We start from the raw sequence: 23,613 nt of genomic DNA on the forward strand, positions 1-23,613 counted from the left end.
CTGCCCCTACTACTTATATAGGAGCAGAGCTGGTTGTATTGTGTAGATGGTGATCAAATACTTATTGGCTATGGTATGGGTAGGTCACCAGGTGGAAAAAAAGAAACTTTAATACCATGCAGTATGGGGAAAATTTACTAATCTTAACTCATTAACTGCCATGATTTCCATTTGGGGATCGGGTGCTTTTAACCCACCCATGAACACTATCTGTCATTGAGGAATAGAAACGGGACATTCATGTGCTCCGGTAGGATTTCGCCCATGATAGGAAATCTGAACTGATCACGTGTATGCATTGCCTTTCCCGCACAAGGTCATTTTCACGGTGCAGTTCCTATATGATTGAAATTTTTGGGGGGCTAGTTAGTGGGTTAACTTTACCATTTTCTACTACAAAAGTGAGACATTTTTGGAGCATGGCTGTCTGCACTGAATAGTACTTCAAAATAGCACCAGTTTTTCAATTTTCCGACTTACTTGGCACTTTAAAAAAATAAATAAATGGGCAGAGAAAATTGGGGATCAAGTTGGTCTGGGGGTAACTTGGTCCATCTGATTTACTATAGTGGACACCAGGTAACTGGAATAACTTACCGTATATACTCGAGTATAAGCCGACCCGAATATAAGCCGAGGCCCCTAATTTTACCACAAAAAAAAATGGGAAAACTTATTGACTCGAGTATAAGCCTGGGGGGGAAATGCAGCAGCTACTGGAAAATTTCAAAAATTAAAATGGTCGGAGTTTTTGGGTGCAGTAGATGCTGGGTGCTGGGAAAGGGGAGGGGGTGTTTTGGTTGTCTGTCTGCCCCTTCCCTGAGCTTGAGGACTGGGTTTTTTCCCCCCACTTGGAATTCAGCCTGGCTGAATATAGGGTATCTGCAGTGCTCCCATTAACTCCTTCCTGACGGAACAGGAGCACTGCTGATCCCCTATATTCAGTAGACCAGGCACTTTCAGACACAGGGATACCTAATGTTTATGTCTTTCACAGTCATTTTCTACTTTTGCGTCTATTCTAGGGAAAGGAGTGATTTAGAACTTATAATTTTTTTACTTTTTTTAAAGCTTCTTTTTTTCCCCCCACTATTTTATGGGAGATTCTATACATTACAATTGCGGCTAATCATAGACACTCCCCCCCCCCCCCACCACCACCTAAATAAAAAAATAAGTCGAGGGGGGGCTTTTTCAACACAAAAACTGTGCTGAAAAAAATCGGCTTATACTCGCGTATACACGGTATATTTGTATACTATGCCAGTCCCTGACTACTGTAGATTTCAGTTGTGACATGTTGCCTCTCATGAACAGAAGCCACAACGTCTTAATAATTTTGGCAAATCTAGTGCCATAGGAGGAATTGGAAATGCCAGACTTAATAATCTCCCCCATTATCTGAGAAAACTTCCTACAGCAAATCATTCTTGTCCTTCTTCTTAAAGAATTATTTAAATTTTGGGCAACTTTTGATTTTCTGGCAGTATATGTGTCATTAATACATTTTGTAATATACTTTATTAACAAATTTTGACTCCTTTTATGTGAAATCCTATATTTTTCCCTTGGTCCTTTATTGAGAGCCGTCTGTACTTCTCACTTTCTCCTTGTGTACAGAGTATGGGGCTGTAGCAAATGAAGAGAAAAGGATTTAGGGGAGGTTTATAGGCAGCAGCTATACATAACTCAATCCAGCAATATCTATGGAAATCTTCCATAGAACTGCATCCTTAGTGTCATATGAAAGACATGAGAATTTCCTCTTTCCTATGACACCAACTGTTCAAAAAGTTTCTTTTATAACACCTGAGATACAGCCATTTGAAGTGACACCCCCCCCCCCAGTCCTTCTTTTTTCTTGCCTTCACACAGCCCTATAAGAAGAAGCAGGAACAGCTCTCAATACAGAAGCTAGAGAAGAGCAAAAAAAATCAGGATTTCACAGAAAGGAGCCAAAATTTGTTAATAAAGTATATTATGACACAAACACTGCCAGAAAATCGAAAGTTATCTGAAAGTTTAGTTACACTTTAACTCTCTTTCATGTGAGTTGCATTGAGACATCAGTATATAGTCCCCGGGGTGGTCTTCATATATTCTAGTTTGTAGGCTCAGACATAAATTGCATCTGTAAGGGAACCAGAAGGACGGGCACATTATCACAACCTGTGTTGCGGATTAAGGCTATTGGACGTAGAATTGGAACCAGCTTCACTATAACTGAATGGTAAGTTTCCCCTTTCTCTTGTGTACGGCGGAGTCTGTAAACTGCGGAGCTAAATACACAACTGTCGATATTAGAAAAGTACAACGTTGGTTTAGGAGACCACGCCAGACATTCTTGCACATATTTAAGATAAATCACAAAAGCTTTTGCGGAACTAATCTGGGTTTGCCATAGTGACAGGGAAAATTGTTGTTCATTATGTTTTTACTGGAACATGATGTCATACAAGAGAGCACACTGAAACAATCTGTTGCTTTTTTGGCAAAGTATATTAATTGCACACCAGAAACAAAAAAGCCTCCGGAGGGCCTCATGTCCCTACCAGCATCATGTCTACATCTAGATCCGAATAGATAAAAATGGGATTGGAAATCAGATCCTAGCGTGAAGAGTGTTTACGTGATAAGATAGATAGAGCCATCACTCACAGCTACGCCAGGAATGCTTTTTTTTTTTTTTTTGGCTTAACATTTGGTTTTGTTAGACTTGGACAGTTATCTTGTGCTTACTACGATAAATGGCTTTACATTAGAAGTTGATGTTGTGCAGTAGTGTAAAATATTCTTTGGGGAACTCCAATTTATCCAATAACTTAATTTTTGTTTATTTTAATCTTGTTGTCTGGAATGGAAATGGAATTTGTTACTTTCTTTCCTTTTCTGGGAAAACTGACAACGAGATTTGTTAGATCAGATGATAATCTTAATATAGCGGCAGCATATTCCGCAGCATATGTATCAACGTAATGGAACATTATAGAACAACAGTTGAAACAATAGAAGTAAAGGAGACCATACACATTTGATGTATCAGCCGAACCCGCCGATTTTGATCAGTTTGGCGGACCATTTGATGTTTGTTGGCCTGCAGTTCTCCGAGTAATATGGTGGTGACAGGTGAATATACAGTGGATAGGTAGAGTCCCTCTAAGGCAGGGGTTCTCACACTTTTTCAGCATGTGAGCTACTTTATAAACTGACCAAGGCAAAAGATCTACTACCCACTTCTTGGCGGGGCCAGGGCGTGTCTGTGGGTGGGGCCTGGCATGCGGGCGGGTTCGGGCGGAGTGTGAGAGCAGGAGACAGCGGTGTTCTGTGGCCGCCCAGGGATCCCCAGTGTCTGCTTGTTCACAGCGCAGGCTGAGAGTTATCTCTGGACACTGGCAGGCTGGGGCTGCAGCGGCCCCGGACTGCCATTGTCCGGAGATGACTCTCAGCCTGCGCTGTGAACAAGCAGCACCCCGGCTCCCTCCATCCCTAAGAGCGAGGAGCGCATCATCCCCCGCAGCTGCTGCTGCTGCTACCCGGCCTGCAAGTGTCCGGAGTGCTTGTTCACAGCGCAGGCTGAGAGTCGACTCTCAGCCTGCACTGTGGACAAGCAGACACCGGGGATCCCTGGCTGCATCCCGCGATCGACCCATCCATCCTTTGCGATCGACCGGTAGATCGCGATCGACGTATTGGGCACCCCTGCTCTAAGGGCTCTTCTCACGAGAGATTGTAAATGCATCTTACTCCCTATCTCACCATCCACTCCATCTTCTAGTATGAGACTAACATTTTTTTTATAGACAATCATCTTGGCTATCTCATACATAAATTTGACTTGCCACTATTTAGCATATGATTAGTTAGGCAGAATCTTATGTGACTGCAATGTTACTGTGTTTGCTCCTAAAAATCAAGATTTACATTTTTCTAATTTTGTAAATCCATCATTGCCTTTCAACACTACCTGAATCCTTCTGGGATACTTTCAACCATATTCAAGAATGTCTTGACCGAAATCTGATTCCAGGTCTCTTCTACACGTTCCTAATGTTGATGCTAACTGGTCGACTCGCTTGGGTACGAATAAAGCTTTTTCTTCCACTCTACCGACAAGTGTTTTTGATTAGTTTGTGGTCTGAGGACCAATCCAGAACCTCTACTTCATTGTCATTGAATCATTTCTTTGCTAATGTCGATGTATACTTCGGGTCGTTGGCCTGGTGGAACATTGTCGTCCTGTTCATTGCCATAGTACGTAAGTGTACGAAGTAACTCCTCTTATGGGATACTCACATAGAGCTCAGCATTGAGACCGCCATCGATCCTGGTCTGGTATCCAACACCTTTGGCTGTGAAACAATATTATATCATAGGGCTTCTTCCACCAAACTTGACAGTACCTTCAATTTCTCAATCTGCTAGCCCTGTTTTTACTTGTTTCTTCCAGAATCATTTGCACCCATCAGAGCCCAGTCTATTGACTCATTGTATTGCTGCAAATCACCCGTATCTAATCTGTCGCATTTTTGTCTTTTTTTTTTTTTTTTTTTTTCTTTTTTTGCAAACCTGAGCTGACGCTTCTTATGATGATATTGAAGTCAAGGCTTCTTCACTTTTTTCAGGCTACCATTCCAGACTTGTGTAACTCTTGTTGCATGGATCTTTGTCTTGACTCACTAGAACTGGTAGACCCTGTGATGATAAAATTGTTGGTTCCGCTGTTTCACCTGGACGTCCACCTCGTGGCTTTTGAAAGGATGGATGGATTTCATTTCGTATTCTTCCAACTGTCATGACACTCACATGATGTAGGCTGCTATTGATGAGCTTGGTGGTGTGGTTTCTCTTTTCCTGGGAAATTTTCTTTATGGCTGATTCTTGATTTGAATTGGTGACCTTTCGCTTGGGAATATACCTAATAACACCCTGAGCCATTAGGGAATGTGAGAACAGGTTGTAATTTTTATTTTATTTTTTTTAAATGTAGATTGTGAGCCCCACATAGAGCTCACAATGTACATTTTTTCACCTATCAGCATTTTTTGGAATATGGGATGGAAATCCATGCAAACACAGGGAGAACATACAAACTCCTTGCAGATTGGTTTTATGCCCTTGGTGGGATTTGAACACCAGGTCTCCAGCGCTGCAAGGCTGCAGTGCTAACCACTGAGCCACCGTGTGGCCCCAGAACAGGTTGTAATTTGTAGTATACAAGGAGATAAAGATTTTTCCACCGCCAGGTGCAAAATCTTAACAATTCAGTTACATGACAAGAATCTGCATAACTAACCATATGCTAAATAGATGCAAGTCACATCTACGTATGAGATAGCCAAGATGATTGTGTATAAAATGATGGTAGTCTCACGTTCAGAGCTGTAGTGAATGGTAATATATAGAGCCTGAAAGTCAAAAGTTCAAAACATTTTTACCCTTTTGCTCTTCAGTGTATATTAAGTGATAGGTGCATAAGTGTTGTGGTGTTCTTTTATCCAAATCTGTTCAGCCGTTCCAAAGATATAAGCCCTGTTAGTATTGATACAAAGTAGGGTACACTAGCCAAGTGGGCGGTAACCTGTGGTTTCTCTGCGTGCTGTATGTCATACTGTGTTACTGCTACTTCAGCAGTTTCTAGAGGGTTGGCTCACATACAAGAACACCTTTTTTATTTCTATTTTTTGCCGTAGTTGTGTTTTAATGTTATTAGTTGATGGTCCTGCACATGATGTTACACGTGCACTCAGCCATGTAATATATTAGTATAGATAAGATAATAATAAAGCGCAATCCCTGTGTTGAGTAAATTATGGCCATATGTTCTTTGAGAACTGCTAATTTATGGTATGTTGGTTAAGCTGGGATGAAGCAGAAGTTATCCTGGTATGGCAAGTCCTATAGATCATTTTTATTTGAGATGTTCCAGAGAACTCCCTTCCAGACACAGATCAGCCGATGCTAGCTGTCTTACTATTTATATTCTTAATGTTTTATGGAAGAGGTCCCAAAATGTATGTATGTGTGTATATAATATATATGCGTATTAGTCTTTCCAAGAAATACAGATTATAACAAGTGAAAACACCAGCCAAAAAATCAGAGTGTCAAAATATCAGTGATCCTGACCCAGGAGCCAAGTACAAGTGATAAGATGGTTGTTTTTGCCTACTAACAGCCATTTTGGTTCTGACCTGGTTACATTGCTTTTGGTTTACTGTAATATCTGCTATATAAAAATTGAGTCTTCAGTAGTTGATACCTTTTTTTAATGGCTAACCAAAATGATGACAGATTGCAAGCTTTCGAGGCTGCTTAGGCCCCTTCGTCAGGCATGGTTTGAACACAATTTCTGCAGGATGCATCTACTCTCCCACCAAACATTGTATTCCTGTGTGTCCCCTTTTTTGCATAAATCTGAATCCTTCAGAAATTCTGTTTAACCCATGCCTGACGAAGGGGCCTAAGCAGCCTCGAAAGCTTGTAATCTGTCATCGTTTTGGTTAGCCATTAAAAAAAGATATCAACTATTGAAGACTCTCAATTTTTATATTTCATATCCACTGGCTGACATGGTACAAAGATATATTTTTATTTGTAATATCTGCAGCTTCCAACATCTGGGACCCAGTTTTGTTTTTTAAGGTATAGACATCCTTAATAAAGGATTTCAGTGCAGTTCAGCTCAGGCCACTAAACCACAGACAGGTCCTTATGATCTAAGGGGGTTTAGTGTCCCAGATTGCCCTGTTATAACGTCCTCCATACCCTAAGCATAGAAAGAAAAGAGAAATCTACTGACAAGTTCTACGGAATAATTTCCCACCAAATATCAGCGTGGGGGCAACATGGTGGCTCAGTGGTTAGCACTGCAGCCCTGTAGCGCTGGAGTCCTGTGTTCGAATCCCCTACCAGGAACATTTGCAAGAAGTTTGTATGTTCTCCCCATGTTTGCGTGGATTTCCTCCCATTCTACAAAGATATACTGATAGGGGAAAAAAATGTACATTGTGATCCCTATATGGGGCTCACAATCTACATTAAAAAAAAAAATTCACACCATCATACTTGCCCATCTTTTTCCTGTCTAGGCTTCATTCTCTGGGGAATGGCTCTTCCTTCTATGACGTCGGCATGCGTAATAGAGCCTGTATGGGGCTCACAATTTACATAAAAAAATAAATAAAAGTATCAGCGTGCTCCGCTCCTCTTGCTCTATAACATGCTGCCTGCAGATTACACAGCATTTTCATTGTCATAAGTTTAAGTTTAAAGTAACATTTTTGTGTTTTTAGCAATTTTTTTTGCTTTATTTTTCCCTTTTTAGCGAGAGCTAGAATACTACTGTTATATTAGTGCGTTGAAAGTGGTGGTTATACATGCAGCCGCCTTGTATGGATTGATGGGAGTCATCTCTCTCCGAGTCCACAGGAGACATTTATACCCATTACTTTCATTGTCTGCGGTGTTTGCTTTATATTGAGCGCCTCTGATTTGGCTTTGATTTATTTTATAGCTGGCGAGTTTTGGATTCTTGTAATAATGCTAGCAGATGTGGGAGGGAGGTAAATGGTTTTTTTAATGTGTGTTGGACAAGACCACATGTGTAGACTTATCTCTGTAATGAAATGCTGTAGGATATATTATAGTTCCTTTATAAACAGAAGACATTGTAAGAATTTGAATAAATCTTTTTGCTTTTCTATCCTGGATTTTTTTGTTTTTCTTCTTCTTCTTAGTTTTTAAACCATGCTAGAGACATGTGATTTCTTAGACAGATCACTAGGATATGCAACTATCTAATTTCTCTGGACCTGCGATGGTGATGAAAGTTTGCTTTCTAAGGGTCTGTGTGTTACTGAGATTTTGTGTATCGTGGATATTTTGTACCCTATATCCTTGCTAATATTATAAATGTGAAAATTTGGTTTTTTTTTTTTTTTTATTTTAAATGTAGATTGTGAGCCCCACATAGAGCTCACAGTGTACATCCCCCCCCCCTTTAGACTATTCGAAGTATGTGCTGCCTCATATATATAACTAACTTTTTTTTTTTTTTCTTGTATATCATAGGTACCTTTGCCCAATGCTTAAGACTTTTTACGTTCAACTAACTGTGGGAAACAGTGAGTTCTATGGAGAAGGAAAAACTCGACAGGCAGCAAGACACAATGCGGCACTGAAAGCTTTGCATGCACTGAAGAATGAACCCATACCAGAGAGGTCCTCTGTGGTAAGTCCACCGTAGTTCCAAAGGAAGACTATCTATTGATATTGAATGCAACTAACTTTATTATCCAGTCCTTAAAGGGGCTCTATCCACAAAATCATGCTGATAGAGCCCCACATATGCATGAATAGCCTTTAAAAAGGCTACACAGCCTTTAAAAAGGCTATTCAGGCACCACTAAAGTTATATTAAACTAAACTTTTTAAAGGCTATTCACGCATATGTGTGGCTCTATCAGCATAATTTTGCTGATAGAGCACCTTTAATGAGGATCTTTCTCCACCTCCACCAATTCAAGTTGTTATCATCTATTAACACGTGCTGCTGCACTGATTCCAGCACAGTTGGAATTTTTTCTCTAGCTCTCACCATTCCTGAGTAACAACTGCAGTTAGTTTTGGTGCCTGATGTGCTATCCAAGCTCTGTAATGTCAGGTGGGTGGTGTCAGGCAGGGGGTGCGATTCAGAGCTCCAATTAGAGGCAGCTACTGTCAGAGCTCAGAATCACACCTCTTGTCGGCTCCTGCCTGACACCGCCCTCCTGACAGTACAGAGCGTAAATAGCATATCAGGCATCAAACCTAACAGCATTCATTCCTTGTGCAAGGCAGGGGGCTAGAGAAAAGATCTCACTTGTGCCAGAGTCAATGAAACAGCAGCTATTAATTGATGTAAAGAGCTGGACTTGTTGGAGGTGGTAAAAGGTCCTCTTTAGGGCTGGGGTTGCACTGTTGACTTTTCATCATGGAAGCAATGTATTCCTGAAAGCCACTTTTGCCAAAAAACACCCAAATAAGGTGGATCAAGGCAACACACCTGCAGGCAATTTTGCTGCTATCAACCTTTAGGGTGAGGCCCCAGATTGCAGAAACAGCTTTTTTGTTGCAGATTTTGTTGCGTTTTTTTGAGCCAAAGCCAGGAGTGGATTGAGCAGAAGGGAGAAGTATAAGAGTTCCTATATATTTCCCATTCCTTTTGTAGCCTTTCCTAGTTTTGACTCAAAAAACAGCAGCAAAATCTGCAACAAAAGAAGCTACGTTTCTGCAATGTGGGGCCTCAGCCTTATAAAGCATTGGTAAAATTCACAGTATTAATTGACATTTGCTCTGCGAGTGGCCTTTGCCAACACGTGGATGAGTTTTGTGAAGTCACAGCAGTTTAGCCACCACTGAACCTGCCGTGGTTGACTTGCCGTGGGTATGCCATGTATGACCCCACATTTCCTTTTAGGGCACAGGATTCTGCGAATGGGCTTTAAAGAGGAACCTCCATATCAAACCAGCCCAAAGTGCATTATGTTGAGCTTTATTCTACCTATAGCTAGACCAATAGATGCACCATTTCCTAGATAAAGCAGTTTTTATAAATATGTAAATGAGGCACAAGTGCAATAGAGATGTGCCAGAACCTCCAAAGACTTCAGCTGGTAAACCCCAGGCGCATGGGCAGAAATTCAGCAAGCCGTGTCATAGTAGGATAGGAAAAGGCGGTCAATCATGTGTACAGGGTACACCACGGTAGTTATGCCGCTGCTCCCTCTCATACGCAGAATAGCAGAGTGCAGCAGCAGTTATTTTTGTATGTGTTCCAGTAGCTTGCTTCAACCCCTCCCTTCTCCATAGAGTAATATGTAAAGAGTAACTACTTGATAAATGGAGATGGAAACCTTTAAGAAGATATATGACTAAGTTTCTTATTTTTGCCTGTATTTTTTTTTAATAATTGGAGTTACCCTTTAAATACTTTTTGAAGTCTCAGTGATGTGAAGTATTTGACCTCTGCTACATTGCTGGTGGAGGTCCTTTATAGAGGTTGGTATATAGGATACATTTGCTGATGTACAACCACTGGCCATTTTGTAACCAAGTTTTCCATAAATATTTTTTCCAATTTTCAATATTTTTTTCTTTACAAAAGTAAATATGTAAATATACAATTTTTTTTTTTTGTACGTCTATATCTATCTAAATTTGTTGTTTTTGTACAAATGCAGAATGGAGAGACAAGAGGAGCCGAGGAAGATAAAGATGCGAATAAGTCAGAAATTAGTTTGGTGTTTGAGATTTCTCTGAAGCGTAACCTGCCTCTCAGCTTTGAGGTAAGACCCCCAGTATTACCCGAGACCCTTATGTCTGTCGCTGGTTGGTGTCTGAGCCGTCTCTTCCATACATGCAGATAGTTTATAACCCTTGTTGGGAGGAGATTCCCTAACCTGCTTTCTAAAATATAGTACCCCTGAATAGAATAGAGCAGTAAACCTCTATGTAGCCATTATCTTTAAGCTATAAAGTGAAAGATGGTAATGTGTTAGAATTTATATGTACATTAAATGTATATGGCTTTCTGTCAGAACTCATTGATTTTTTTAGTAGTATGCATATACCATGATGCAATCGTCAATGGAAGTTGCCCTATTAGGAGGCAATGATTCAGTATATGTAATCAGCAGAAGAGGAGAAGCCGGCCATAAAACACCCCTGGGGGAAAGCTATGTGCTTTTGTATATTGAATAGACAGCCTTGGGTTTGTGATATCCCCTTCATACAGAAACTGTAGTATCTTTAAGGCTATGTTCACACTAGTGTTTCTCTGTTCTGCCAGATCTTGAAGCAGGTGTGCACACTGCATCTGAGCCCTACATTTGGAGTATACACCAGGAAGCTCCCAGTATATTTGGGAAACTTATTCATAGGACTCATCCGATACACACCAAAAGAGTACACTGCCGGTATATACAATTAAAGGGGCGCTATCATTGGGAAAAGTCATTTTTAACTAATCACATCCTTGCATAGCCTTTAGAAAGTCTATTCCACACCTACCTTTTGTATGTAAATTGCCTCAGTGGTTTTTGAATGAGCCTGTTTTTATCCTTATGCTAATGAGCTTCCAGCCAGCACAGAAAGTTCCCAGCAGCCTCATCTCTGCTATTATCTCCTATCTGTGTGTGCAAACAGGAAGTCATCAGCAGCAGCCTGTGCTGTACACACCCATAGGAATCAATAGCAAAGAGGGTGCACGATGGTTCACCAAGAGTCTAATTAGCATATGAATAAAAACGGACATATTCAAAAACCACTGAGGCAATTTACATACTAAAGGTAGGTGTGGAATAGACTTTCTAAAGCCTGTGCAAGGATGTGATTAGTTAAAAATAACTTTTCCCAATGATAGAGCTCCTCTGAAATTTCCCCAATGTGGGACTATTAAAGGATTATCTTATCTTTAAAGTGCAGCAGGCCTTTCACAAGCAACCTCCAACACTTACCTCTTGTGTTTCAGGGCAGAAAAACCCAAATGGTCAAAGATTTTAGTAATTTAAGAAGGTAAAATTTTATAAGGTGTTGGAGGAGATTAGGAAGAACCTGTCGGGGTGACTTGTGACATGAATCCTCCCACAGGTCTTAATGAGTCGTGGAGTGTGTGTGTGTGGGGGGGTAATATGCAGGTGCATTAAAAATAAAAGAAAATAAAGTTTTCTAAGATATTGACTGTACTCCCCACACAATGGCACAATTCTTCAGTGAAGCCATAGAAGTACTCCGTAGCTTCAGTGTGCATGTGCTGGAATCTTGGATCTCTGGCATCACTGATGAACAGACAATACAGAGAAGTCTGATGAAACTTTTTTTTTAAAAAATTTTTTAATGCACCCGCGGATTGCTTTATAACAGGGCTATTTGGGACATGAACCACCTGGTCCTGTAAGGACCTGTGGGTGGTTTAGTGTCCTTAATCCGCCTGACAGGTTTCCTGTAAAGTTGATTTTGCTGGACTCTGCCTATGGTGACATGTACACGACTGTGTGTGTTTTGGTGGGCTGTGATTAAATGGCGCATAGATGACATTCAAGTGGTGCCCATGCCTCCCTGGCCCCATTCACTGAGGTCAGTGAACGTGTGCCAAAAAAGGGACAGGAATGGGATCTGTCTATACACAAAACAGTGAAAATACTCGGTGTATGGTGCCATAGAAATGAATGGGTCAGTGTGCTAGCCATGAAAAATGTAGCTAAAATGCTGAAAGTGCATGAGGCCTTACTGTAATTTGAAAAAAAAAAAAAAAAAAAAATTCATGTTACCCATTAAAGGGATTCTACCATTAAAATTGAATTTTTTTTGTCTAACGTGTAGGAATAGCCTTAAGAAAGGCTATTCGTCTCCTTCTTTTGAATGTCTTCTCCTCGCCGCTGTTCTGTAGAAATCCCAGTTTTCGGTGGTATGCCAATGAGTTCTCTCACAGCACTGGGGGCGGGTCCCAGCGCTCAAACAGCACTGGAGGCGTCCCCAATGCTGTGAGAGAACTCTCCAACGCTGCCTCCATCTTTTTCAGGAATGCGTCTTCTTCCGGGGGTTGGCGTCAAACTTCTAGGCCTAGGGCAAAGCCGACTGCGCATGCCTGCCGGCCACAAGAAAATGGCCGCTTAAAATACTGTGAAGTTTGAAGCCAACCCCTGGTAGAAGACGCGAAGAAGACCCGTTCCTGAAGAAGATGGAGGTGACGCTGGAGATTTCTCTTGCAGTATTGGAGACACTCCCAGTGCTGTTTGTGCACTGGGGCCCGCGCCCAGTGCTGCGGGACAACTTATTTGCATACCTGCGAAAACCAGGATTTCTACGGAACGGCAGCGCAGAGAAGACATCTAAAGGTAGGAGAAGAATAGCCTTTCTTAAGGCTATTCCCATGTGTTACGGACAAAAAATTTTTATGTTAATGGTAGAATCCCTTTGAGGCTTTATACAGACGACCGTAGCTTTTATCCACAATTGTAGATCTACATTAATTTTTATGGGCCTCATTTTTATTTTTTGTGGATTTGCAGACAATAAAAGCCACTACGGTCGTGTACATGTAAGATGCACAATGTTTGATAAATGTTGTGTAACACATCTGTCCTGAGCTTTCTACTGGTATAGATCTGACTGAAAGAACGTTCAGTTTCTTATCTACTTGTGGCATAATGTGCTTAAAATACATTCATGTTATGCTAGTAATATGTACCTATACACTCAATGTATTATGTAGAGTTACATGGTGTTCTAATGTATAGATGTGTCCTTTATCTTTATAGTGTGTAACTAAAAGACAGTGGGGTCGATATGTGCAACATGTACGCCACAAAAGTGACCTAAAAATGTTGCAAAACATGAAAAAAAAAATTAGTGCAAGTAGCATCTGGTTGCACCTTATTGATGCACCTTATCAGAACTAAAGTGCATTCAGCGGTGCAGGGGTTGTCTGGACGAATGTGGCATAGGCCAGTCTTGATCGATACCCCCCTCCCCCATAGTTTGGCTTTCATTTAGTTTAGGTTGCCTTTTAAGGAATAGAGTATTATGTCTGTATCCGTTGATTGACAAGTTATATAATATTGTCAAGATATTTATTTCTTGCCAAGTTAGAAGAGTGAAGGTTCTCAGTAAAGCCTTGGGGTAGATACCAGGTATTGCCGGAGGACAGGTATAACTTAGTTTTTGTTTTGTTTTTTCTTTTCAACTGAGTGACCTGCAAGAAGCCTTCAAGGAAGATGACTTGTTTTTCTTTGTGTCAGTCACACCTGTAACATTTTGCTAAAGTACAGTGTTATCCAAGCCTTATTCACACTGGAGTCATGGCGTTTGATTATAATGGAAGCTTCAACTCTTTTATTCTTCCAACCAGTGACCAGCAGTCCCTATTGACTTATAAAGCGGGCACCTCGATGTTCTGCCCCTTTAACAGCAGGGATTGCCCTGCATGCTATCCTGTTCTTTCACCATGTAGTCTCCTTTTGCAAAGTGTTTCAGGGGTTACCTGTATGTAGTCATTGTACAGAATGTATCCGGTAGCGTGCAGTTATATTCTATGTCTGATATTATTATTGCCTTCTCTTGTAAGTACTAGGACAGTATATAAGTCAGAGCTGTGGTACCTAGTGCAGGATTATAATTTACAGCATGCTTGCTTCAGGCCTGTAGTAAATATAACCATTAAGACAGCAGCCCAGGAAGGCATGATGTAAAAATGTGGGTATTTTTCTACATTTAAGTCCATACTTGCTCCATGTCTGTCTATGCCTTAAATCTGTAGATCACACACAACGAAAACCCTTTATCATATTGTTTTATATGGTTGCACAAGAATTTTTCCTGCAGCTGGATCGGGAGGGACGCTATACAGGTTTCCGTGTTATGGAATTGCGAATGAAACTTGACTTTGTAGATACATCTCCATCATGGGGTTATCTGGTTTAGGAGGCAAATTGTCATGTACTACAGTATATTATAGAGTTAAAGGGATTTTCCCAAGGTAAGAATATAGAAGGTCTATGCTTAGACACTGGTGGAGGTCCAACTCTATGCGCTTTTGCCAATCAGCCGTTCTGCACTAGGGGAAGAGCTGTGGCCTTTTCTAGGTTTGTGTACATGCACACCCTGTTAGTAGCGGTGGTGCATGGTATTGCAGCTTCATTGTGTTCAAGTTAGTACCTGAGGCTGCAGTACCTTGTGCAAGTAGACAGACCAAGAAGCATTGAACATGCCACAATTTCTTTGTCAGGTTCCATCTAAATATAATAATAATAAAACCGGACGAATCCAAAGGAACAGTATTGCTTCATAAACTTCTGTGGGTGCTGTCATATAGCTTGATACAAGGCTAGTCTTATCGGGCCCTTTGCATGAAGCTCTGGACTACAGGAGTGAAGTTACCGCAGTGGGGTTGGGCTTTAATGTAACGGGAAATCAGTTTAATTGGATTATTAAAGGTTCAAGAAAAATGGAAGCGGCCAGACATTACTGCAATTCCCATGATATATGATGACAGATCTCCATAAATCAGACGTTATTGAGGTTACTAATGACATCCTGCTTCAGAGCGACTACAAGCACAGAACTTGCCAAGATTCGTCTTCCAGGCCAAGGTCCAATTCTGTATTTAGCCATAAGGATACTTCATCAGGGCAAAGTCACAGATTGCACCAATCTTAATGACGTAATGTTATCTCAACTGTTCTAGCGAATTGCATTTCACCTCTAAGGCTTTATGTACCTGACCATGTCGCTGCAAGCACTGACTTGTATAGGGCTGTGGTATTCAGGTGCCATATTGTTTTGTCTTCCGTATTTTGTGCAATATGGAAGACAAAAATGATGTCATACTGAATGAGATGTCTTTAATCCCTGTGTAGTATGCAGATGGTAGACAGAAACACATGGAGGTCTTAATTCCTGTGTACCATGGTGTAGTATGGAAGTGGCAGACTGTACCACATGGACGACTCCTTACATTGAGTTGTTGGTCTTCCATGAGCTGCTGCACAGGCTTTGTGTGCATAAGGACTAAAATAAATCACCCCAAGTTTTGTGACCTTAAAGGGGCTTTCCATGACTAAAAATCTTGATGTCTTATTGCTAGGATAGATCATCAGTAGAGATGAGCGAGTACTGTTCAGATCAGCCGATCCGAACAGCACGCTCGCATAGAAATGAATGGACGTAGCCGGCACGCGGGGGGTTAAGCGGCCGGCCGCCGTCAAAGCGGAAGTACCAGGTGCATCCATTCATTTCTATGGAGCGTGCTGTTCGGATCGGCTGATCTGAACAGTACTCGCTCATCTCTAATATTTATCCTTCTTTGATTTTCAGGTTTTTTCTCTCTTGTTTTCCTCATGTTGTTTGTGGGTTATGAGCAGACGGTATATTTTGCAGGTCTTCTATGTTGCACATGGGCATGTGTTTGGTTACAGTCTATCCACTCCTGTGAAAGTCTTCAGTATTTTTGCGTTCGTGTTTTCTTCTGTGGTGGCCCCGGGGCCATAATTTGTACTTGCCCGTTTCCTGGAATCTTTTTCTGTCTGCTGTATAAGAATATGACGTATTTGACTGCCCACATTTTTGTTGATTTCACTGACGTATCGCGGTGGCATTTTCTGAGAACAGTAGGCAGAAATGAATGCCTGCTACCTGCACGATTATCATACCACATGTGAAGGAGATTCATGTAGGCTCATTCCAATATAGTGACTTCATCGCTAGAAGTAATCCAACCTAATTTATTCTGATTCTTCTGACTTCTGACACTTCTGGCCACTGGGCCTTTTCTGGTTTCTACTAGTTAACCTACCAGTATTATATGCACTTCATAAATACTATATAATATCTTACTAGATTCTAACTTGCTTAGGGACATGGTACAGATGCAGAATGAATTTGGAGCCCACCAGACTCCTTCATGATGGTACCGTGTGATGGGTAATGCCTGTAATGCTCAGCATTGTGGATACCATTAATCCTGACCAAATTTACAACTCCATTTGTTGAACTGCAGATCCAAATTTGCAAGGATCCTCCATGATGCTCCACTAATGCCTGCAGACACTCTTTATTCTACCACTCTCCAGCCCTTGGACAAACAAGCTGCCTTCTGTTAGAACAAAATAGTTCACATTTTGACTCCTCCGTCCAGAGAACATTTTTTCTGCACCCCAGATCCATGTTTTTGTTCATACCGGAGTCACTAGGCCGTGTTTCCACATGGAAGATATGGCTTCTTGGCTGCAGTTCTTCCATGAAGGCCACTTTTGACCAGACATCTTTAAACAGTAGATGGGTGTAGCTGGGTCCCAATGGTTTCTGCTGATTCAGAAGTGATGGCCCTGCTGGACATCTTCCAATTTCTAAGGGAAATAAGCATGATGTGTCTCATCTGCTACACTAAATTTTCTTGGCTGACCATTCTGTCAACGGTTCTCCGTGTTGAGCGTTTCTAATTGCTTCTTCAATTTTGGCTGTAACAGAAGGCAGTATATACCATCAATGAGGCATCTCCAAACTTATTCTGCAGCAGGGCAACCGTGCCAAATATTTGACATTTACTGTTAACAGTGGTGCGGGAATAGATAGAAATGTGCAGTAAGTGTCCATAAAACCATCCTCTTGGAGTGCTGTACTGGATGGAAGTGATCAGCCTAAGGACTGTGGGATCAGTCGACCAAAGAACCAACTCCGACTCTCCAACAACCTGGCTTTGACTCCTTCATAAATGACTGACCGACACAGTCAGGTGAGCAGCAAAGTGCTTCTTCTTAAGGAACAAAGCTAGTGATTGTGACACAACCTTAAAGGAACAGAACACAAAAAAAAAAATGTTTCAACATCGCTGAGCCCAGAGAGTTCACTTTAGATCCTCAGATGACATTGACAATATTAATAATTGTATAATATTTAATAATCTCCTTTTCTTTTGTCTAGGTGACCAAGGAAAGTGGCCCTCCACACATGAAGAGCTTTGTCACAAAGGTGACTGTGGGCGAGTTCACTGCAGAAGGTGAAGGGAACAGTAAGAAGCTGGCAAAGAGACGGGCCGCGGCCACTGTACTGCAAGAACTGCGGAAACTCCCACCTCTCCCCGTCATTGAAAAACCAAGGCTTTACATAAAAAGGCGCCCCAAAACCATAATTAAGGTATTTACATATTATTACAATATGTTCCCTATCGAAAAATGAATATAAAATGTTACACCAAGCTAAATGTATCCTTAAAGAGGTCGTCTAATTTGCTCTTTACGCTAGGTTTACATTTGGGCTAGGAGCACTAATTTGGTGGACAACAATGGGGTCTGTTGGGGGTTCGTTGCTCTTTTACTTAATTCTCCAGATGGAAAAAGTCATATTTGCAGAACCTTTTCCTCAGGTAATTTTAGATGGATCAGCACCTACCGCAGATGTGAACTCAGCCTGAGAACAGTCCATCAGTATTAGATGGGGTCCAACTCTTGTCACTCCCTCCAATCAGCTTGGCTTCATAGTTTTACCAGGCATTCCTCTATTATACTTGTTGCTGTACCTGGCATTGCGTCTCAGGGCTGCCCACTGGAATGGGGTGAAGCCGTAGTAAAGTGTAATACCAGACACTGCTACTGCTAACAATAGAGAATTGTGCCTGTTGAACCATAAGGAATACATAGCTGTTGTTGGCGTGCCTTGGCCCCTTGTAAAAAGCTGGAGCGCTTCTTTGGATGCTCAATAAGTATAGGTGATGTCATAGCATTGGGGAGGATCATCTCTCACTTCACAGGTTTTGCAGGCAGGACATCGCAGGGATCTGAGTGGGATGAGCAGTGTTCCAAGAGGCAGAAGTCCCGCCTCCAGTGCATCCCTCATTTGCATAAGACTTCAAAGCTGTTCTTCTCTGAAATCTACAAAAGTGACAAACATAATAAATATGATGCACAGCATTTGAGCCTTTTTATTCAAATGTAAGCAGAATGTTGTTGCAGGTAGATTAATAATAATAATTATAATAATAATTTTTATTTATATAGCGCCAGCATACTCCGCAGTGCTGTACAATTTGTAGGGTTCAAATACAGACCGAAAGATACATTACAAAGAGAAAAATTTCACACACTGGGACTGAGGGCCCTGCTCACAAGAGCTTACAATCTATGAGGTAGAGGGGGTGACACAAGAGGTAGCAGGGGTGGCATTGCTTATACAGTAGTCAGACCATTTTGTAATAGAGGTGACTGTCATTACACAAACACAAAACTTTGAGCCGTCAACAGTCGTGTCTTTTAATTTGTGGATGGTGCTTGAACATATAAAGTTAGCCTGAAATGGCATCATATCATGTGGGGAAATGTGGAAGCTGGAACAGAGGAGGGTTAAATTTTGGGGATTCTAATTACAGTACAGAAGGGTTTACATTAGGAATTGTGATAGGCCTGTCTGAAAAGATGTGGCTTTAGTTTGCGCTTGAAGCTGTAGAAATTCGGAGTTAATCTGATTATTCGGGATAGAGCATTCCAGAGAAGTGGTGCAACTCTGGAGAAGTCTTGTATACGAGCGTGGTAAATTTCCCCCATTTGTTTCACCTATATGGTCCAAGTCCAGCCCCAGATTACTTTTCTGGAAGCAGGATTCGGCTTGAAGGTACTGGGTGTCGGGTATGTCTGGATGGTTGTGGCCGTAGTTTCTTTGCTGTCCCTTCAGTGTCCTATTTTCATGACTTTTCTTAGGAAGTGCTAAATCTTGATTGGTCTGGCAATATTAGACATTATATGTAATTTCTCTGGGCACTGAGTCACATTATACACTGATGTTTGGGAGCAGAAATTGAAGCCCTTTCCATGGTGTTTACTTCTATTTGATCACTTCCTGCGGTTATCTGCGGGCTGCACAATGTCAGTGCACCCGGTAATGAGTAACCAGCATCTATGTTTTTGTGTTGGGTTGTGGTTCGCACATGTTTTTCATTGTGTGATTTACCAGTCTTATGTTCATTATCTGTAATTGTAAGGATTTCACAGTAACTGCTGCTGAAATAGTGGAAAACAGAAGTATAAATAACAGAACTTGTACTACTTTGTAATACATCTATCGAAGATCAGGTTCTCAGTGACTGACTTTAACCTGTGAAAAAGTAAAGTTAGATCATCTTTTGTTTTAGTCTATCCTCAGAAAAAGACTCATTTAACTCAAGTCTGATGCCTTATCTTTAAGGGTATATTATTTTACTGTCCTCATAAAAATTTAGCAATCCTGATTACAAAAGCAAACACTGTAACACTTCGCAGCTGGCTCGTCAGCTTTGTTGTATAGACTTGGGCAGAGTCTGCAGAGGGCAAGAAATGTCTATACAGGCCCTATATAAGGAGAGTGTTTATCGCCACACTTTAATAAATTGAAAACCCCTTCTAGGGAAGAATGCTCCTCGAAATCCTCTGTGTGAACGTAGCCTTATAGCATTTGTGACTGTTGAGCTGTTACACAGCTGAGTCCTAGAGGTGTCTGTGACTCTGGTAAAGATTGGTTTCTTTTAACTCTTCATAGGCTGCTTTCTTCTCCAGCAACATCTATATGAAGTTTGTCCCCTCTCCTCACTGTGTCTCTTAGGGACAAGGAGAGCATATATGAAGAATATAGATTTTCGCTCATATATAGACATCATATAATCTGTGTTTCCTTAAATGGGTTTTCCGGAAAAAAAAATAAAGAAAAAGGGTCTGTTAGTGCTGTTAATAAGTACACCCAAATACCTTTTAGCAGTGTTAATTTGAGTGAGTGATTTTGGGGTTTCTCTGGGAGCTACTGGAATCCTCTGCATTTGTTTACCTGTTGTAGCTTCCTGTTCTCTTCTCCTACAACTACAGTACCATGATGCATTGCTCTTCACTCAGAGCTGACTCGCACTACCTCCCCCTTTCACTCCCTCACACCTCCTTTCTTTTTCCCTAACCCAGACAACCCCCCACCATCTATCATACTTAACTGTCTTCCTGTCCGGATCTTCTAGGCACAGGAGATCCCTTCCTTCTGCCCTGCTGACTCCACCTCCTCTTAACATCTGCCGACACAATTGATCCAGAGTACTGGCTTGCTGGCTTAAATATACATTTTTGGGGTGTTGGGATGTTATTGTTTTTATGTCAACCAGAAAACTACACACAATTGCCAGTTGTATAATACCTGCAATAATTTGTTAGAGGTGTGTATATGCCATAATAGATTATTTTCATTTTAACGTTTTGCTGCATGTCCAATAGTCTTGGTCTAGAGAGAAGTCTTAAGGCAGCGCTCGCCCGCTTAACGGGCAACCGGGGGATGACGGATATAATTAAAGTCTTACTCAGTTCCTGGATTTATATCAATTTTCAGAATGCACTTGAGGATTTTCCGGCACAAAGGTGGGCCCTGGCCAAAAGCCATCATCAACCCGGACATGTGACATTTGTTTTGTTTTCCATGTATGTCTAAGACTTTATTAACCACACATGGTTTCAATATAATACATGTGGTGCCATCTGTGAGGGAAGTATCCTGTCTGTGGTTTTCCACTGACATGAAAAGCTTGAGACTATTATAAGGCCAGCATTTTACAAGCAAGGCTGCTAGTGCAACACATACACCATTACAGCCCTCCCTGAAATGGGAAAATAAAATAATCCGGGATACTAGTATTTCTATTCTGTATGGGAGAGCGGGCATTGGTACACAGTATACAGCATAAGATCCACGTGTTACAGAAACTCTCTTCCCATAAGCCACAATAGTGACGGGCTAGCTTAGGTCCCAGATGGGATCTTAAGATCTGCAGAGCTTACTCAGTGCAAAGACTTTAATCTTAACTCTAAACTCGAGTTTTATAATATATATTTTTTTAACAGTATAAAGATTTTCAGAATTGCATTTTGTCCATTTCCCACTTGCTTTGTAGCAGGTTTCTTGAAACTACAGTATTGGCCAAAAGTATCGGCACCCCTGCAATTCTGTCAGATAATACTCAGTTTCTTCCAGAAAATGATCACAAGCACAAACTCTTTGGTGCCTCAGGTAAGTAACAGGTGCTGTTAATTACACAAATTAGAGAAGCATCACATGATTTTTCAAACAGTGCCAATACTTTTGTCCACCCCTTTTTTTTATGTTTGGTGTGGAATTATATCCAATTTGGCTTTTTGACAATTCTTTTTGTGGTTTTCCATTGAAGACAAATTAAATGAAGATGATAATACCAAAGAATTTGTGATTGCAATCATTTTCTGGAAGAAAATGAGTATTATCTGACAGAACTGCAGGGGTGCCAATACTTTTGGCCAACACTGTATAAGGCTAAGGCTCCACATTGCGGAAACGCAGCTTTTTTTTTTGTTGCGTTTTTTTAAGCCAAAGCCAAGACTGGCTATATAAGCAATGGGATATATATATAGGAAGCTCTTGTATTTCTCCCTTCTGATCAATCCACTCCTGGCTTTGGCACAAAAAAACGCAACAAAATCTACAACAAAATCTGCAATAAAAGAAGCTGCGTGTCCGCAATGTGGGACCCCAGCCTTGCGGTAGATTTTCTCTAATGAATTTTGAGGCTGAACCCACGATACAAAATCAACTGTGGAAATCTGTTTGGAGGAAGATTTCTCCTTCATACATCAATGGGAGGTTTAGGCAGAATCCACCTGAAGATTGGGCGAGACTTTTGTTTTGTTTTTTTGTGAAAGGAGTATTTTACTTCTATTGAAATACATGTGAGGTGCCTTTTTTGCAGCAAAAATCGGTTACACGTGGAAACCCCCATCCACTATAGACTTTAATGGTGTTTGCTGGGTTTCCATCTGGTTTCAGCTGATTTTATACTTAAACCGGCAGAAAGAAAAGTCCTCCTTGCAGGATTTTTCTCTCTGACGATTTTAAGTGGAATCTGGGACGGTGTTTTGTATGTAGACTCATACACTAGTATGAACCTAGCAAGGGGCAACACGGTGGCTCAGTGGTTAGCACTGCAGCCTTGCAGTGCTCGGGTCCTGGGTTCGAATCCCGCCTGGAACAACATCTACAAGGAGTTTGTATGTTCTCCTCGTGTTTGCGTGGATTTCCTCCCATTCTACAAAGACATACTGATAGGAAATAGAATGTACTTTGTTATCCATATATTGGGCTTACAATCTACTTAACAAAAAAAACAAAACTATTATGAACCTAGCGGATATAGAGTCTCTCATTAATGATGGCACCCTCTTGCTAATTTATTCATAGATTTATTGAAGTAGTAATAGAGAAACAATGCAATACACTATTTAAAGAAAAGATGCTCCATAATTGTTATATTTGGAAATCAATTAAAAATTAACCTTTCTTCCGCTACTAGAGAATATAAAGTGTAACTAAACTTCCAAACAACTTCTGATTTTCTGGTAGTATTTATGAATTTTGTGATATATGTAACAAATTTTGACTCCTTTCTGTGAAATCCTGCATTTCATTCTTCTTTCCCTTGCTTTTCTAGCTATAGAGATATGAATCCTGTTTCTCACTGTGTATGGTATATGGGCTTCTGTATATTGAAGAGAAAATGATTTTGGGGAGGGTCACGTCAGTCAGTTATATCTTGGGCATTATAAAACGTAGAAATGTTTTCTGGTGTCGCATGAAAGGAGAGATTTTAACTGGTCATGAAAAATTGGAAGCTGCTATGTATACATATTACAATCCTGACTTATATCATCACTGGAAATATTACAGGTAGTACCTTAGTGTCATATGAGAGATGAGAATCTGCTCTTTCATGTAACAGAAGCAAGTTTCTACATTTTATAATGTCTCTGTTGTAACTGTTAAGACACCAGGGAAAGAATAAAGAAGGATTTCACAAAAAGGAGCCTCAATTTGTTAATAAAGTTTATTCTAAAAGGTATTAAAGGTGTTATCTAACTTTCATTTGCAAATGGCTAAACAAACACATAAATGCTAAATCATCCCTGTTCCCTTGTGCATCCTTGCTTGGCTTTATTTTATTTTCTGCTCCTTGTATTACTGTTATTCACATGCAGTGAATCTGTGGAAAGAACATTTCCCATGATTCATCTGCTTGCTCTCGCTCTTTGTGTTACTCCTCCCTTCTTCGCTCTC

General features: G+C 40.8%; 1 protein-coding gene across 4 annotated transcripts in view; it reads left to right on the plus strand.

The window, feature by feature from the left end:
• STAU2 (staufen double-stranded RNA binding protein 2) overlaps window positions 1–23,613 on the plus strand; it is a 186,768-nt gene that overhangs the window by 62,775 nt on the left and 100,380 nt on the right. For all 4 annotated transcript variants that reach the window (XM_075270414.1, XM_075270416.1, XM_075270415.1 and 1 more), the window contains 3 exons: window positions 8,071–8,230; window positions 10,221–10,325; window positions 17,458–17,670. In XM_075270414.1, the coding sequence (XP_075126515.1) occupies window positions 8,071–8,230; window positions 10,221–10,325; window positions 17,458–17,670 (478 nt within the window). The remainder of the gene's footprint in view (window positions 1–8,070; window positions 8,231–10,220; window positions 10,326–17,457; window positions 17,671–23,613) is intronic.

Source organism: Leptodactylus fuscus, chromosome 4 (genome assembly GCF_031893055.1).
Source record: "Leptodactylus fuscus isolate aLepFus1 chromosome 4, aLepFus1.hap2, whole genome shotgun sequence".
Taxonomy (NCBI): domain Eukaryota; kingdom Metazoa; phylum Chordata; class Amphibia; order Anura; family Leptodactylidae; genus Leptodactylus; species Leptodactylus fuscus.